The following is a 16,284-nucleotide window of genomic DNA, read 5'->3' on the forward strand; positions in this document are numbered from 1 at the left end:
TGAGGATTTTGTCTACTGTCTCTCATTAACTTGATGATGAAACACAATCCTATAAGATGTGGGCAGATAAAGCTCAAATCTGCACTATCAGCAGTACAAGCTACTCTACAATAAAGTACATCATTGGTGAACACTACAACAGCAAACCCATCATCTGCATGCTCCTAAGCTGCTGATTAAATTATTCTAAAAAAATGCAAGATGTTTTCCTACCCTCACAAATCAAGCATCCCTGACTCCACCTGTTTTATGTAGTTCCCTGGAATAAAGAAGGAAATTGCCAAAAATTCAACCTAAGAAACTGTCAGATACAGAAAAACCCCAGAGGTGGACATAACTGCCAGATGCTCCGAGTCCTCATTATATTCATGCTGACAGAGTTTCATTGCTCTTGCAGGCCACTGCATTGCACCTGCCCAGTGACAAAGGGCATGTGCCTAAGGCCAGGTCCTCCACTGGTACAAGGTGGCATTGCTCCAGTGGCTTCAGTGTCAGATAGCCAAGGTTCTAGTCCACATGACCTGGATGAAAACATCAAGGAAAAATTCTTTTTTTCCTGAGAAGACCATGTTTTTGATAGCTAATTTGGAGCTATTTCACATTCAACAAAATGTCCATTGACCACTCTCCTACACTCTCCTACAATTGAATCATTCAGGGGTATTTCTTAGGCTTATTTTTCATTTTGAATAGGCCCATTTCTTTTTCCTTGTTTGCTTCCCAGTTCCCCTCTGTGGATTGTTGTCTCCTCTACACATAATTTCAGGGTCTCTTGGAGCTTTCCCATTCATTTCAGGCCATTTCCCAGCCCTGTGGATCTGTTTCAGCTGTCTCTCATGTCCTCATTTCCTTCCCGCTTATTCTGCTCTCATATTTCCTCAAGTGAAACAGCAAAATAGTTTTTCATCCACTTCTAGTATATTCAGAATATATATATCACAAAAAGACCAGAGATTCTAAAGGGCACACCAGATTTTTTTTTGAGGCTGTGATCTTTGTACCATATTCTCATTGAGGAGGTGCAAATGTTTAGGAATAGAAGACATAGATGAAGTAGTGGAAAGTAAAAGAGATTCAAGTTTCTTGATTGAAAAATCAAAAAAATCTAGTTTCAAGAAAGAAAAAAAACAACTAGTTTCAGGTTCTGATGAAGTAATCATTAATAGGCTGATTTGACATAGCTCAAGTGTGTCATTAAATTCTTAGACCTAGTAAGCAGACATGGTTGTGTGAATTCAACAAACCTAGGACTTAGTACAAGCTCAAAAATAAGGGGGAAATCTCCAGTACTAATACAAATTATTGTCCAAGAAACTCCTAAAATATTTCTGAAAATCCTAACATCTTTTCTCAGAAAAATAATGTAACTCATGCTAAAAATGCAAAGGCAAGACATATAAACAAGATACTTGGCATTTCAGTTCTTCTCACATGCAGATTTTTACAAAGATGTAACAACCATACATAGATACACCCTTCTAACTAAGAAAAGAAACTGAGGTACTAGATCCATCCAAACCCCATTTTCATTTTTTTCCCATAATTAACTAAGAATTTAAAGAAAATATGTGACATATAACTCATTCTTTAAACTAGTCTACCACAACTCTATAATCCAACACTTTTCCCTTTCTTTTTACTTAAAAACAACAATATTCTACATTTGACCAAAAACCCCTCATATTCTGCATGCCATTAGGACTATTTATGTGAGTCATTAACTCTAAAGAAAGGGGAAAAATAGGGTAACAGTCCTAGCAATAGTGAAAAAGTGCACAGTGCTTTTTGCCAACTCTGAATGCCCTTTACAAATCCTATTTGAATTTTTTCTAATTCAGTTTTATAAATGTGAATAAAGAAATAAACACCTGAATAAATTATTTTCCAAAGGTCATGCAGAAAGAAGGAATGGATTAACCCATGCTTTAAGCACCAGATTAGATCTTACATGGTTCTGCCAAGAAGCCTCTTGTGCAACCTTGCAGTAGTCACTTAAGAAAATTTTATTTTCTGCATATAGGATTGAATAAAGCAATACCAGCATGTAAGATTTGGGAGAAAATGCAACCATATGACAGAGAAGCAGAAGTGCCAAGAATAAAATTCATGCTCTTAACTCACACCCATCTATTTTACAGACAAGATTCCCTCCTTGGATAAGCATAAGCATGTAGTTCAAAATACAGGATGCCTCTAGAAACACTAGCACATTGGGACAGCACGTTAAGAGAGAAGCCCATTAAATAAAACAAGCAACAATTTCTGAAAGAGAAATACATACAGCCTTGCACTTTTCTAAACAGTCTTCTTATATTCTCACAGTCATTAAAATGCATAAAAATGATTATTTCCAAAACAGCATTACCATGAATTATCACCACCCATGTTGCCTAGCAACTGGAGTAATTTTTGAATAGTGAGCTATATAAACCAGTATCTGGAGTTTGTGCAAATGGGTATTCATTTGAGGGTTTAAAACACATTCATCTTGGAAATCAGAGGCAGATAATGCAGCACTAACATAAAACTGAAATACTCTTAAAAACATAAAATGGCACTAACAATTACTGCATCTTAGCAAAACTCTTCTGTAGCAGATCTAAGCCCAACCATATTTGGTCAGTCCAGGAACTGACACCCTTGCTCTTCCTTGAGCTTTCAAGTACCCCTTTCCAATTTTTTTGAAGATATTTGACATTCCCATTGAGAAAATAATTCTTGCCCAATCTTCTGAAGGATTTCTTCATACCTCAAGAGCAAAACGAACTGGTGGCATAAAATGGCAATGTATTTAAATCAAATAAAAATTCTATTTTTATATATGACACTGAGCTGGAAGAACTCAGTGGTTCATAGCATGACAGAACAATGTGTTTTCTAAGGTTCAAAACAGGTCTGGAAATAGTGACAATAATAGACAGAGGTTAGAGAGAGATTAAAAGTTCATATACGACATATACAAACTCCCAGAAATCATGGTCTGGTCACTCATTAGCTGCAAGTATTTGCCCCCCTGTATGGATTCTTGTCCCATCTTCACATCCATGTGAAATTTCACTTGAATACAAGTGCCCCCAAACCATATTGTTTGATGTCTGAGAATTTCTACATTGCTTTCTTACAACTTCAGAAAACAAGATCCTTCTAAAGCTAGCATAAATCTTTGTTACTATTCCCAAAATGAGAGTGCATGGGGGGCTCTTCCCAAGGGAGAAAGATTCCAACTGAATGGTTTCCAAGGCTTAGCCTTATGGGTAAAAATGAAAGAAAAGCAACATGTGCTGAAAAACAGCATGTGTTTCTCATAGAGACTGCAGGTGGAGAAGCAAATTCATCCCTGGCACAAATACAGACACCACTGAAGGCAATGCAGTGGCATCTGCTTACACCAGCTATGAATCTGAACAAGCTTTTCTCTACAACTACTACCTGTGGAGATAAAGCTGGATACAAAACTGAAGTGAATTTAAGAGCCTGCAGCTTCTCAGAGTTTAGAGAACCAAATTTTTGCAGTAAGATAAAAACTATGCATTGTGAATTTCCAGGTTCCCAGGAAGCCATGCAGAGCCTACTGACAGCCCGCCATAAAATACTTAATGGCTGTTTAATAGCTCAGATACAGAAAAGATGCTCCATTTTGTCTGATGCTCTGTGGAAATTTACTGAGACCACACACAATGTGCAGAGCTGTCACATAAGAAAAAACTTCCATTCTTTTCCTTTGGTCTCACTCAAAAAGGGCAGTTAACAAAAATATAATTTTATATTTAACAGTGAAAAAGAACACCCTCTAGAGAAAGGGGAATTACCCCAGTTAGAGAGGCTAGTCACTGCTCTAAACAAGAGGTGCCACTGAACACATATTGTCTCTGTGGGGTACTGAGCCTCTTCTACAATGCAGCACATGCACATCCAGATTCCCTTTCCTCTGAGGGAAGGACTCCCCCTCCTCCACTGAGGAGCAGGGCACACCTGTACTGACAGATCACTGAGCTAATCGTGTCTGTGCTCATCCAGCCACCAAAACTCTTATTTCCATTGCTCAGAAATAGACCACATATGGGAAAAAAATTGTTTTCTGGATTCTTCTCAGCAAGAGGAAGAAAAGGTTTGCTCCAAAATATGCCAGTATATTTTTCAAATTATATTTTAAAAGTCCTCTTAGAAACAGGACATTGACTGATTTACAGATGACCAATCACCTCTCTACACTCTATAATATCTTCTTATAGGAATAATTCTTATTAGGAGTGAACCAAAGAGGGGATTGTGACCTGAAGAGAGCTTTGATCTTCTTTCAGCACTGCAGACATTGATAAGAAAATATGCTGACATCTCTGGCTGTGTAGGCTCACAAGTGCAACAGCTGGGAGTCACAACAAAAAGTGATTAAACACATAGCAATTAGAAGATGTGGTTGGTAATGCTTTTCTCCTGGTCAGTCATTGCCAGGAAAGACAATTGTTGTATTTGTTAACTCTTCCTTGTATGTTTAGTTCTAGCCTAGCAAGCATTACTAGCATTATCTTTTGTATTCCTACCGGTGAGCTTCTCTTCAATACATAAAATCCAGCAGGAAAGAACACAGGTTTTTCATAAGCATTGCCTGAGTTTCACTTTGTGAAGTGCAGAATTCAAGCTATTTTCATGCTATGACAAGGTGCACGATACACAAAACATTTAATGAATATTTATACATAGAAATGTGGTTAGTCATTAACTGAATTCCAGCCTGATTGAGCTCAAGGAATGGAATATTTCCAGAAAGCATGTTTTAAGTCCAGACTACCAAATAATTTTTGAAACTAAAGGTTGGAGAGAAACAGAATTATAACCAGTATCAATTAATTTTTTTTGCCAAAATGAAGACAAAAACCAAGAAGCAATCTTGAATGAACATGTGTAAATTATCATGTTTGCAGCCTTTTAAATGCTATAAAAGGGTAAAATACATGGACTGAAATATTACTCTGTGGATGACTTGGTTCATTCTCCATGTCATTCTGTTGTTCCTAACTCCTGAAGTAATTCACTTGTCCCTAATGAATGGTGACATTCATTGACAGTTTGATCACAAGATGTCACTGAAAGCCATTCCCATGATGCTAGCTGCTACTCCCTAGGTTCTAGGCTAGAGAAAAGCAACACTGCCCACAAAATCAGAAACTTCTCAATAGGAAGGCAGTGTGACTCCCTGGGCTGGAAAATTAATCCAAGCTTCCCCTCAAACCTGCACACATGACACATAGGGAGAGTGATGATGAGAAATGAGCACAAGGAATACCCACTAGGTGAGCAACTCTTCTGGTTTCCCAGAAGCCACCTGCAGTAGCAAAGGCCACTGGTTTACTGTGGTGAATAGGGCCTACGTCTTTTTTTACATAAGGAAAGCTGACACTGAGATTGAAACCATAAAAAAAAACCCCACAAAGTAACATTATATCACAGAAGGAATCTCATGACAAATGTGCATGCTCATTTTGACATATATTTCCAAGAAAGTAAATTCCATACAATGGACAGCAAGATAATTTTCTCCACAGGGCTTCATTATGTCAGCAATGTTCCTCTCCTTGGAACAAATATGAAACCCTCTCATATGCCTTGAAACATTAAAAAAATCTTTGAACAGCCACAGAAAACAAAACCCTAATGTGTTGAACTTCAAACCTTAAGATCTTTCAGCCACCTATTTCAGCAGGCTTCTTCATCTGAAATCTATTTGCCAAACACAGTGTCGCTACCACGTGTAAGGCCAGATAAGGTGCCACTGAACCGCAGGCAGCTTTTGCCGTGGCTCAAGAGGACTGCACTGATCCCAGCAGACTGTTTTCCTCCTTACCCAAATCTGCCTCAGGCCCAGACAGACAAACTGCTTTCAAGAATCCTCTCATTAGGCACAACCCAGACCACCACTTACTTGTATGGGATGTGCTTGCTTCCATTGACAAGGGCAAGGATGACATTGCCCAGCGCAGGCAAGGAGAGACAGAGGCCAGAGCTTCCCTCGTGGTTTTTGCTGAGCACTTTCACGCAGCTGCCCAGGTCAATAAGGTGCAAGCGGCTGCGACCTCCAGACACTGCCATAAAAAGAAAGCAGACAGTTAGTGTGGGCCTCCAAAAGCAGCTTCCCAGGAAAGCAAAAGACTCACCATGACTTGTGAAGAGGAAACAACCCAGGAGCCTTCCCTAATTCCTGTTAGCAGACACAGCTGTAGGGGTACTGCCAACGCACTGTCAGCTTTCATGGCTGTACACTGCTGTACATTGCTGCCTACTCCACACCTGCTTAAAAACTGCTGAGTCCTCAGTCCTGCAGGCTTAACTCACCAATGTGACTATATTTTTTTAAATATAGCTCTATTAGCCTGTACCTGAGTTGGCTCTTTTTCTGGCTCTGTCACTACTGTTTTTCTGTCTGGAAAACTACAGGCTGGGAATTCCTACTTAGTAAGCAAGGATACTTCTCTTATTTTTCCCATCCTGAATACTGTATTTTAAGAAGACACTGTGGCATCTGTGGGGTGTTCAACTTTTCTTCAAGCCTATACACTTTCACAGGATCATTACAGCTAAGAAAAGTTTGCCAAGACATGGGTGATGGATTGTGATGTAACACCTCTGTTTAAGAACAGTTTCTATAAAACCAGCAATAGATCTTTATGGGTTTTTTTTCTTGTTTACTCTGCATCAACACACTACTTCCAGAGTGAAAAGATGAAACACCAAGATTAATAGCATTTGTTCTCTTTAAAAGTCTATGGTACCTTATGAATCCGGGATGGGAACTATGTAGACTTCACAGAAGTGCTTCTAGCTCTCTACCATCTCAAGACAATTTCCTAGCTGAGTTTTTTCATCTGATCTGGGACCATGCCTCCCCATTCTCAAGAGTTAGTTTAGAAGCAGTCTATAGGAAAAGGCAGATTTATTTCTAGGATCTTAATTCAATAGCTATAAAACAGAACAGATTCACCAGGTTGGAAGAGAGAGGTAATATCAATATATGGAGGCACAAACACACCTTAAACAGCAGCAGAAATACTTTCACATCTGAGTTTACCTCTATGCAAGTTAATTCAAAGCCATTTTGACACAGAATCTCGACTTACACATTTGGTAAGAAAAAAGAGAGAAGATGAATGAAGATGGAAGACCTCCTATGGGATTTGTGACTAATATTCCAAAAGTGTATCCAGTCTTGCTGTCAGTGATTGTTCAAATACAGTGACTTCTGCTGCTTTAAAGTCCTCTTAGTTCTTCAGCTCTATCAGGTGTTATGCAACACTGGACTTCCATGTATTCCTCTCACCAGAAAGTATCCACAGACACTAAGGGCTCCTGCACTGACTGCAGAAAATTAGGCTGCCTTGGGGAACCAGTAAGGCACCTGCACCTCTGAACTGATCATGGAGAACATTTGTCTCCCCTCTAAGAGTCCTTAAAACCCTTAAAGAGTCCTGACTCCTCTAGCACCACTATCCTCAGAAGTCTGGAATTCCTTACTTTAGTGTCTTCCAGTCATTTATTTAGAAAAACAAAGAAATGTATTTAATTGCTACTCCAAATGTCTGTAGGTGACTGTACAGAATCATATATAGTAAATATTTATGTTGCTAAGATTACCAGATGTCAGGGAAACAAAAGAAAATGGAAGAAATCACTACCTTTCAAAAGCTGTCATATTGTTTCCACATACACTCCTATTATACAACTTGAGGAAATCCAGAATAAGGTAACTTAACAATTGTTTCTTTCTTATTTAATTTACATGTTGAAGTAATATTTTTAAGATTGTAGACCCACTTGATTAATCTGAAAATGAAGTTATTTGTTAGGCAAGTTATCCACTAATGTGCCTGGCTACTATAGAGAAAGAAGTGGAACATTCTAACACTTGTTTTGCCTATGGTCACAGAGACTTTGCAGAGCTGACAGCTGAAAAATGACAGTGATCCAGTTCTGCCACAATGTCATTTATTTCAATGGTGCTAAGCCTGCTTCATGACATTCCTGGTAATGACTCTAACAAGGAAGTAAGTACAGTACCAAAGCCTTATTCTAACAGTCATTTTTTACCAAAATCACACGTTAGCCAGCCCTTTAATCTCTTTTCCCTTAGAAGCTGGGTTTCTTTTTTTTTTCCCTTTCTTCCTATCCTTTTTTAATCCTGTTACTGGAATCTATATATCTCTACTATCTTCATGGGGTTTTTCTCAGAAGTCCTTCATTACAGCAGGAGACAGTGATAATCACTAGGCGCCCTTTCTGAGCAGCTGGAATTCCCCCTCGTTCAATTATCAGTGGGATCTGACCCTGCCTAGCTTGTAAGGCCACTCAGATATGGGAACCTGAAGACAGGAGCATGCTATGGCCATGAGACAAAGATATAACTAGAGGTAGTAGGCAAATTCTACTCTATTCTCAATTCTATTCTAATCCAACAGGATTGTGTCTTCTTTTTCTGAAATTATAACCATAAGAAAATAATGTTTTCCCTTTTAGTAACAGTATTTGAAAGTAGTAGAAAAGAACTGTGTGTACAGGTACTTTCGTGTAGTAAAAAATATGGAGCATTAAATAATTGCAATAATTATTCCCTCAAAATCAGCCATTTTATTCCTACAAACCAGTCTGTTTGAGTATTCACTGTCTTCCTTTCTACCGCAGGGTGGTTAATTAATAAACCTTTAGATAATTGAGATTTCTGACTGCCAATTCCACAGGGGTTATTACTTAAATACATGCAAGCCGCATTTCCATTTAGAGCAACTTTCTGGTTTTTTCTCCTATAAATACAGTCAATGCAAATTTTCTTCATTTAAACATTAGACATTAATACTGCAGTGGTGATCACCCACTACACATCACGCCTTGCAATCTATTCCTTATTACCAATAACCTATGCAGAGCCAGGAGCTGAAACATATGCTGTTTCTGCAGAATTGCTTAAGCCCATGAATTTAAAGAAGCAGATGTCTCTGGTGTCCTTCAAACAAACATTTTTCTCTTTAAAAAAATGATTATTAAAAAAAAAAATAATAATTTTGATGTCAGAGTTTTCTTTTTCAGTAAGGGTGTTTCCTATATTATACAATTCTTTTATCATTGGAATTTACTTACAAAAACCCCTCTCTGTATATCTTCAGTCATAAACAATTTGGGAGACTTGAAACAGAAGCCAAATATAATAAAAAAATATTAATGGTGTGAGAAAAAAGAAAGCTTTGAAAATTATAGAAACATAAAAGTACACATGGAGGCACCTTTTCCTCATTTAAAAGTGGAATATGGAAGTAAAGACACAAGCCAGTGAAAGCATACTTGGCAAGGAGAGGGAACAAGCCTATCTGAAAACTCCAGACCCTTTACAAAGAACCACAGGAGTCCTTTGTGCACACATAGTTGGGCCAGAAACTAAAATACCATGTATCTCCAAGGGTATAGTTTACGGGTTGTCAACATCAGTTCCCAGTTTATGGATTTCCAGCATCAGCTTCCACACACACTGCACTATTTAGGTGCCAAAGAACAGCTAATATAAGAGTGGCAAAGAATTCCAGTCACCGCAATATTTTAATCCATGACCTCAGCGCTATCTGTGAAGATAATAATAAAGGCCAATTTGAAAAGCACGGGGTTTTTTTCAGATACAGAGACCCACACATGGCTGAGAGCTGTCAGTGTCTCCACAAGAGCAACTAAAATGACAAGTAATGGTAATAATCCCCAGTGGGCCTTAATGGCCTTTGGTGGGTCTTCACCAGGCACGTGGACAGCCTGCTTGTATGAATGGCCCCTCCCCACACCGAATGGAAAACTCTGCTGATTTTCACCACTAAAGAATACTGTGTGAAGGCCCAGTTTCCAGGCAGCCTTGAAGGAGACAGAGAGGAGCAAGAGGACAGCTTACTTCCGCCTTTGCCGCTCTTCTCCATGCGGTACTGGTAGATGTGCAGCGTGAAGAGCATGTGGGAGTTGCGGTGATCCTCCTCAGCGCAGTCCCGCTGGCTGCTGCGGCGGGAGGCGATGGCAGCGTCCAGGAAGAAGGCAGCCTTCTCTGCCGTAGGGGCACGGAGCTCGCTCTGATTCTGAAGCTGCAGTTAACACCAGGGAGAAATGGCTGAGAAATTCCCACACAGGTAAAAGCTTCCTGCAATCAACATACGGTGTGGATACACTGGCTTCTAATGGGACCAAAAAGGAGGAGGTGCCCAGTGGAATGAGACCCTCCTGACACTGGCAGTGGCAGTAGCATGCCCTCCAGGAACCCTCATGGCTAGAAGTGGGGGAAAAAATTGTGGAAGACACATCAATCCCAAACTCAACAGCTGGTGGAAAACAGCAGCAGAAGGGCTACGTTACCCTTCAGAAAGTGTTAGAAGGAAGCAGTCCACAGATAAATCTCAAAAATAACAGGACTAAAGCTTGTGTCCTGCCCCATGGCATATGAGGAGCGGCCCAGAAGAGAAGCCTTTTCCTTGCCTCCTCATACCACAAGCTTATTACACACCTGCTTACAAGCCAGGGCAATCCATCAAATGGAACAAGGCAGGTAATGTACAAACATTCATATTTACTGTACCTCAATCACTGTCACCAGCCTGCTCTTAACTCTCCTAAGTGACAGACAGCATAGGAGAGCAGATATTGTTAACCCCTCCTAATATTAGGAATGAATGCGTGTTTCATGGCACCTAAGACTAGTCTGTCTGTGCAAGGGACATATGACTGTGCAATCTGATGGCATTAGTTTTGGCAGTACACAGAACTGGCCTACAGCCCATAGGATAGATTTGTCTTGTCTGGCATAAAAACAGAAAGGAGCTCCATGTTCATGGAGTTTGTTCCCCGGCTATATAATAGCTGACAGCTAAGTTCTCCCAAAGACTGCTTCTGTTTTCACTTTGTGACCTTTATCCCTGAGGAGAGGATAAGGCTGAGGCTGTGCATAGGATTCAGTGACACAGCTGAAGGCTAAGCTCTCTCAGGAAAGAGGGAGTGGGACAGGAAGGAGTTAGCAAGGCCAACAGAAGGCAGGCCAGTCTGTGGACTGATTCCGCTAATGTAAGCAACAAGAAAATGTGCATACTTGGAAAGGTCCAGTGACAGACAGTATGACATATGGTGATCACTCATTTGCTATACACACTGCTGATTCTGCATATCTGTATGGCTATAATATAATATCCTCCCTTCGTCTGAGGATTTGGAGAACTCAGGTGTACAATACATGCCTCCAGAATGTCTTGTAAGCACACATAAAAAGACTTCTTTCCTTGCAATTTAATTCAATCTTCCACACTGCAGAGATACATAAGGGTCTCATAGAGCTACCTCTTCTACACTGATCTAAAATAATTCATTTTGTATATAGCTGTAATGTCTGTATCTGTATGAAAATAAGTTACCATAATGGAATATTTTTTATTACTGCTATTGTACTAAAATACCTTAGTAAAGAATTAAGCTCTGAGGAGATGCTGATTGTGACACGGTTACGTAACACATGCAATGTACATATGCAAATTCTTAACTGAGCCATCCATCACCCCAACGGGAACTGTGCAGACTCAAGTCTCTCATATACATTAGACTGCACCAGTTACTGGATACAAGAGGGTGAGATCTCTTGTGATACAGTAAGTATTTCATAAAATGCTAAAGTCAAGAGTTAAGTGAAAATGAGAACCCTAATTGTTATTTAAAATCAAATCACAACTTTATAGTCCTGAGGCAGAATTCAAAAGAATGGAAAATATAACCTAAGTATGCCTAAAAAGCTTAAACCATAAAGAGATAAGACACAAAATTTATTACTAGCTGTTTAAAATCTCACAGTTCATGACTCGTGTGGATGTGAGTCATGATCTCTAGATGCTGGGAGCTGGATACAGGATATATGACCCTGTAGGTCTGTTCCCTTCTCCCTCCATTCCCCATTCTGGAATAAGCAGGGCTCTGAAGGTTCTCGAGAGAAACAGCCTTTGCCTTTCAAGCTGAAAGAATATTTTCAAGCTCCAGCACCTTCTTTTGCTCCCTTTTCATCTACTCATACAAAAAGCAGATTTATTCCCTCACAAAAAGCAAAATGAAAGAATAGGTCTCTTTTCCCCTCAAACCATGAGAGGGGGGAAAAAAAGGCTGTTGAGAATTTCTTATAGTTACCCAGAAAACAGATGAACCAGTTACTCATTCCTGCTAAAACTCCAAATCTGAGAAGAGATTGTGTTTTTCTTGACTTGCCCCACTCAGGAATTTACTTTTTGGCAGCAATTAATAAGTAGCAATTAATGATCCCTACAACACTGCTAATGCAAATGCTATAAATAATGTAGTTTATAAAAAAATAAACAGCCATATTAATAGTCTAGAGCAATTTTTGCAGTACTGAAAATATTTTAGATTGTTATTTTTTAAAAGAGAGATTACACTTCTGGTTTTTTGGGATTTTTTTAAGAATTAGGTGAATTTTTGTTTTCACTGAATGTTTTCACATTTTATTACAAATACAAGCTCTCACTCAGTATCAGATATACCAGAGATACAAATATTTAGGCCAGGAGAGCAGATGGCCCTGCAGCTGTGGGTCAAAAAGTTCTTCCATGTTTTAAAGTAAACACTTTCAAGTCTATAAACTTTATGCTCTGGGTAGTTCTTGAATTTGAACCACCTCAATAGCTCCAGAAAAAACCAAAAAAAGTCATGTTACTTGTTTATAGTGTAAAATTAATCTTGGATTCACCTGCATGCCACAAATGGGGTCTTCACAAAGGTAGACACCTGGGGACTGGCCATCTTGCAGGCTGCCTGTTGCCACTTCTGACAACAGGTCTCTCAGATTTTCCTCCTTCCCCCACACTTCCACTGCAGAAATCCGGACCGAGAAGCGCGCTCCTGTCTTCTCTTTGCGCTCATTAATCAACTTGAATAGCCACGAGATGGCACAAGGAATTATTCCAAGGTTTTGCATAGAATCATCCTTCCCAATCATGGTGTATGACTTCCCTGTCAGGAATGGGGGGATAAAGAAAATATAACATCATTCCCAGGACCTTGAGAGCCTCCTGCTAAGAGAGAATTATCCTGCACAGTTTCATGAAAACAACTTCGCTACAACAAGGACAGTCAGCAATAGGAAAATATAGGCAGGTTGACAAATAGGACAGGGAAAATGCAGATGGAATCTTGAGCTTTTTTCAAAAATCATTACCTCAGGCATTCCCCTGACATCTCCCGTTCCCAAGGCAGGGTGCTGCAGGCCCCCACCTCGCAATGCTGCAGCAAGGTGATTGAATCATGGAGGGAATTGAGCAGAGCAGGAGTGCCATGGTCTCTAAAAGCCTCTACTTTCAATACTATAAGTGCGGTGTTCTTTCAATACCATTTTAATTCAAAGGACTAAATTGTATTTCAAATGCTGGAGTTGAGATTGACATAAACCTGGTCCCAGAATCATACAGATTTTTATTTTTTTTCATTCAGAAAAAAATTCCCAAAACCAGCCAGGTATATGTGATCACTTGGTGAAGAAGTGGGTCCACAACAATTAAAATTTCAACTGGGTCAAAAACATCCCCTGGTTAGGTATTTTTTAACTCCGCAACTATAACTCTGGCTTGTCTTTGCTATAAAAGCTTGGTGATTAAGAATAGACACATTTACTATCTTAAACTGCTTTAGATACATACACATACAATGTTTTCAGGTAAGTTTTCTAAAGCTCATAAATTTATAAGCCAAATGATGAAGATATACATCCTTCCAGGCAAGTACTTGTGGCTTCTTTACCTTGTTTCATTTCTTATGTTGAATCTATGTGGAAAAAGATCAGTGAATAGTTCTATGCAATGTCTGTGTCAAGGTGTGGGTAGGTCCATGGTTTGTGGAATGGTGGTGGTGTGGTTAACAAAGCAACTGCAGAGACTCAACTCGTGCTTCAGCAAAACCCCATCTAGAATACCTCTCTAAAGGACATGTAGCACTCGTGAGAGCCTGAGTTATAACCTGAGTTATCTGGTGGCTCCCTTTTCCATCTCATTTGGAATCTTGTGTTTGGCAGGTCACAGCGGGGTTAAATATCTAAGAGCTCATCCTAGTGTCACTCCTGCCTGAAGGTCCAGAGGGGCCTTCTGGTATAACTGGAACACCAGCCTGCTCCATTCATTGTACCAGATCTGCTTTCTCTCCAGGTTTTGTTGCCTGTAATTTGGGATAATCATGGCCTGATATAGCTTGATCTTCTTTACCACCTGCAAAACTGAATTATCCTTCTAAGTTATATGTGTACATGTGTGGATCTTTGAGACAGTAAAGAATGGAGATCATTGCACACATGCAATAAACCCCTCTTCATTCAAGAAGTCCTTCATTCACAGTACTGCCAAAGTACAATTAGATAAACATGAACAAAACATGTGGTTACTCTCAAAATCCAGTTATCTCAAAATAATAGTGTGTTAATGATGATGATTTGCCTTTTTATTGCCCTTCCATGAATACCTGAAATGTTATTGAAGTATGTCCAAAGTGTGAACTTTGATCCATCAGTAACATTTAGTTAACCATTAGAATAAGGTTTGTTGGAGACACAGTAGGAAGAGGTCAGTAATGAGTGAATTGCCTAATCAGGGAACAGAGTATAAACCAAACTATTTGAGTGCACAGTCACACTCCATAAGTCCATCATCACAAACATGAAGTACTTTAGTGAATACTCATAGTACACAGCTTGATCAAAGTGGCATTTGGGCAAGTCCTCAGCAACACCAAGTGCATTTGGAAAACTGTCAATCATTGTTGGACCATTCATTAATGACTGAAGACAGTGTAAGACCAAATTGCTATAATATTTAAGGTCTGAAATGAATCAATAATTCAAAGGTAACTTCTGTTCCAAAGAACATGCTGTCCAACATTTACACAATAAGAAAATATATAAATGGGTATAAATATATATATAATGTGTATAAATAATATATAATGAATAAATGTGTAAGCAAGAAGTGAAGATGTAATACAAGACGATGCACAGATACTTTAAGATACATTTAATATACACAGACAAATGAAAGTTTGTTTTCCTTAACCTAACAGACTAGCAATCCTGGATTAAAAATATTTATATTGCTGCTTGAGTAGGGAAATTTAGCAATACCAACCAAGCTTGGCATGACCAAAGCAGAACACGCAGCCATCTGCCCCATTGACCACAGACTGGATCACCTCAGCCACAGTCCCAGCACATACTTCAGCCTGTCACAGGTATTGGGAGAAAAAAAAAAAAACAAAAAAAAACAGGAAAGAAAGAAAGAAAACAAAACCATTAACAGTAATAAGGAAAATCATTATTTTCACCAGAAAGTGGTAGTAATGTCTTCCCTGCTCCAGATACCATGTTGAAGTGTCAAAAAATCTAATCCTGCTTGTCTCATTCATGTGACCTGTGCTGTTGATGGGAATGGCTTTACTTGTGCAAGCACATGAAGCAGGACTTTCGCTCTGGATCAAGTAAGTTTCATTTGCTGATACATCAACATCCTTTGTGCAGTTAAAAAAATACAGATATTGCAAGGGGATGTAGTTGGCTTGTTAGAACTGCCATTACAAAGGATTTTAAAATAAAATTTTAAAGGTTTTTTTAAAAAACTTTTTTTAAAAAGGATTTTTAAAGTTTTGATTAAAAAACAATCCAACACTGAGGAATTTTTGCAGGCTCAATTATTTTCCCAATTATGGACTGAGTTCAATTCCACTAGCATGTGAGTAGGGGATGTAAAAGAAACAAACAGCCTCTTTGGAATTAGCTAGGTGACCTCACATTATGAGTCTTCTCAGCTTTCTGCAGTAGTAGACTCCATTCTGAAGACTGTAGCAGTATTTTAAGTACAACACAGAAATTTACCCCAGGCATTCTTGGATTTAAAGTTCAAGCAGGCTGAATGGTCGACAGTGCTCCTGCAGCAACTGCTTAACAGCAAATGAAACTCGATTAGAATTCACAGTTTAGGGCTTGATGAGAAGCACTTTGCATCCGACAACATATCAGGTAAATTCAGCCTGGTTCATGGCTACTTCTAGACTATCTCTAAACCAGAAAATAAAATGGGCCAAGAAAGGGACTGTTCACAGGCCAGGTCTTGAACTACATCCTGGCATTAGTCTTTAAGATGCTAGCTGCTTGGACCAGGACTAGGTGAGGGAGTGACCTAATGATACAATTTTGGGACAGTATTTTAGATGGCCCAGTGTTCTAGATCTGATTTATGAATACAGAGCCAGCTT

General features: G+C 39.2%; 1 protein-coding gene across 1 annotated transcript in view; it reads right to left on the reverse strand.

Moving 5' to 3' along the window:
* The window catches only part of KIF26B (kinesin family member 26B), a 278,295-nt gene that overhangs the window by 48,630 nt on the left and 213,381 nt on the right, over positions 1-16,284 (reverse strand). Inside the window, exons 7-10 of the mRNA XM_015623243.3 lie at positions 15,162-15,255; positions 12,746-13,008; positions 9,914-10,097; positions 5,921-6,080 (exon numbers count right to left, since the gene is read on the reverse strand). Of these exons, the coding sequence (XP_015478729.1) occupies positions 5,921-6,080; positions 9,914-10,097; positions 12,746-13,008; positions 15,162-15,255 (701 nt within the window). The remainder of the gene's footprint in view (positions 1-5,920; positions 6,081-9,913; positions 10,098-12,745; positions 13,009-15,161; positions 15,256-16,284) is intronic.

This window comes from Parus major, chromosome 3, assembly GCF_001522545.3.
Source record: "Parus major isolate Abel chromosome 3, Parus_major1.1, whole genome shotgun sequence".
Classification (NCBI taxonomy): Eukaryota; Metazoa; Chordata; class Aves; order Passeriformes; family Paridae; genus Parus; species Parus major.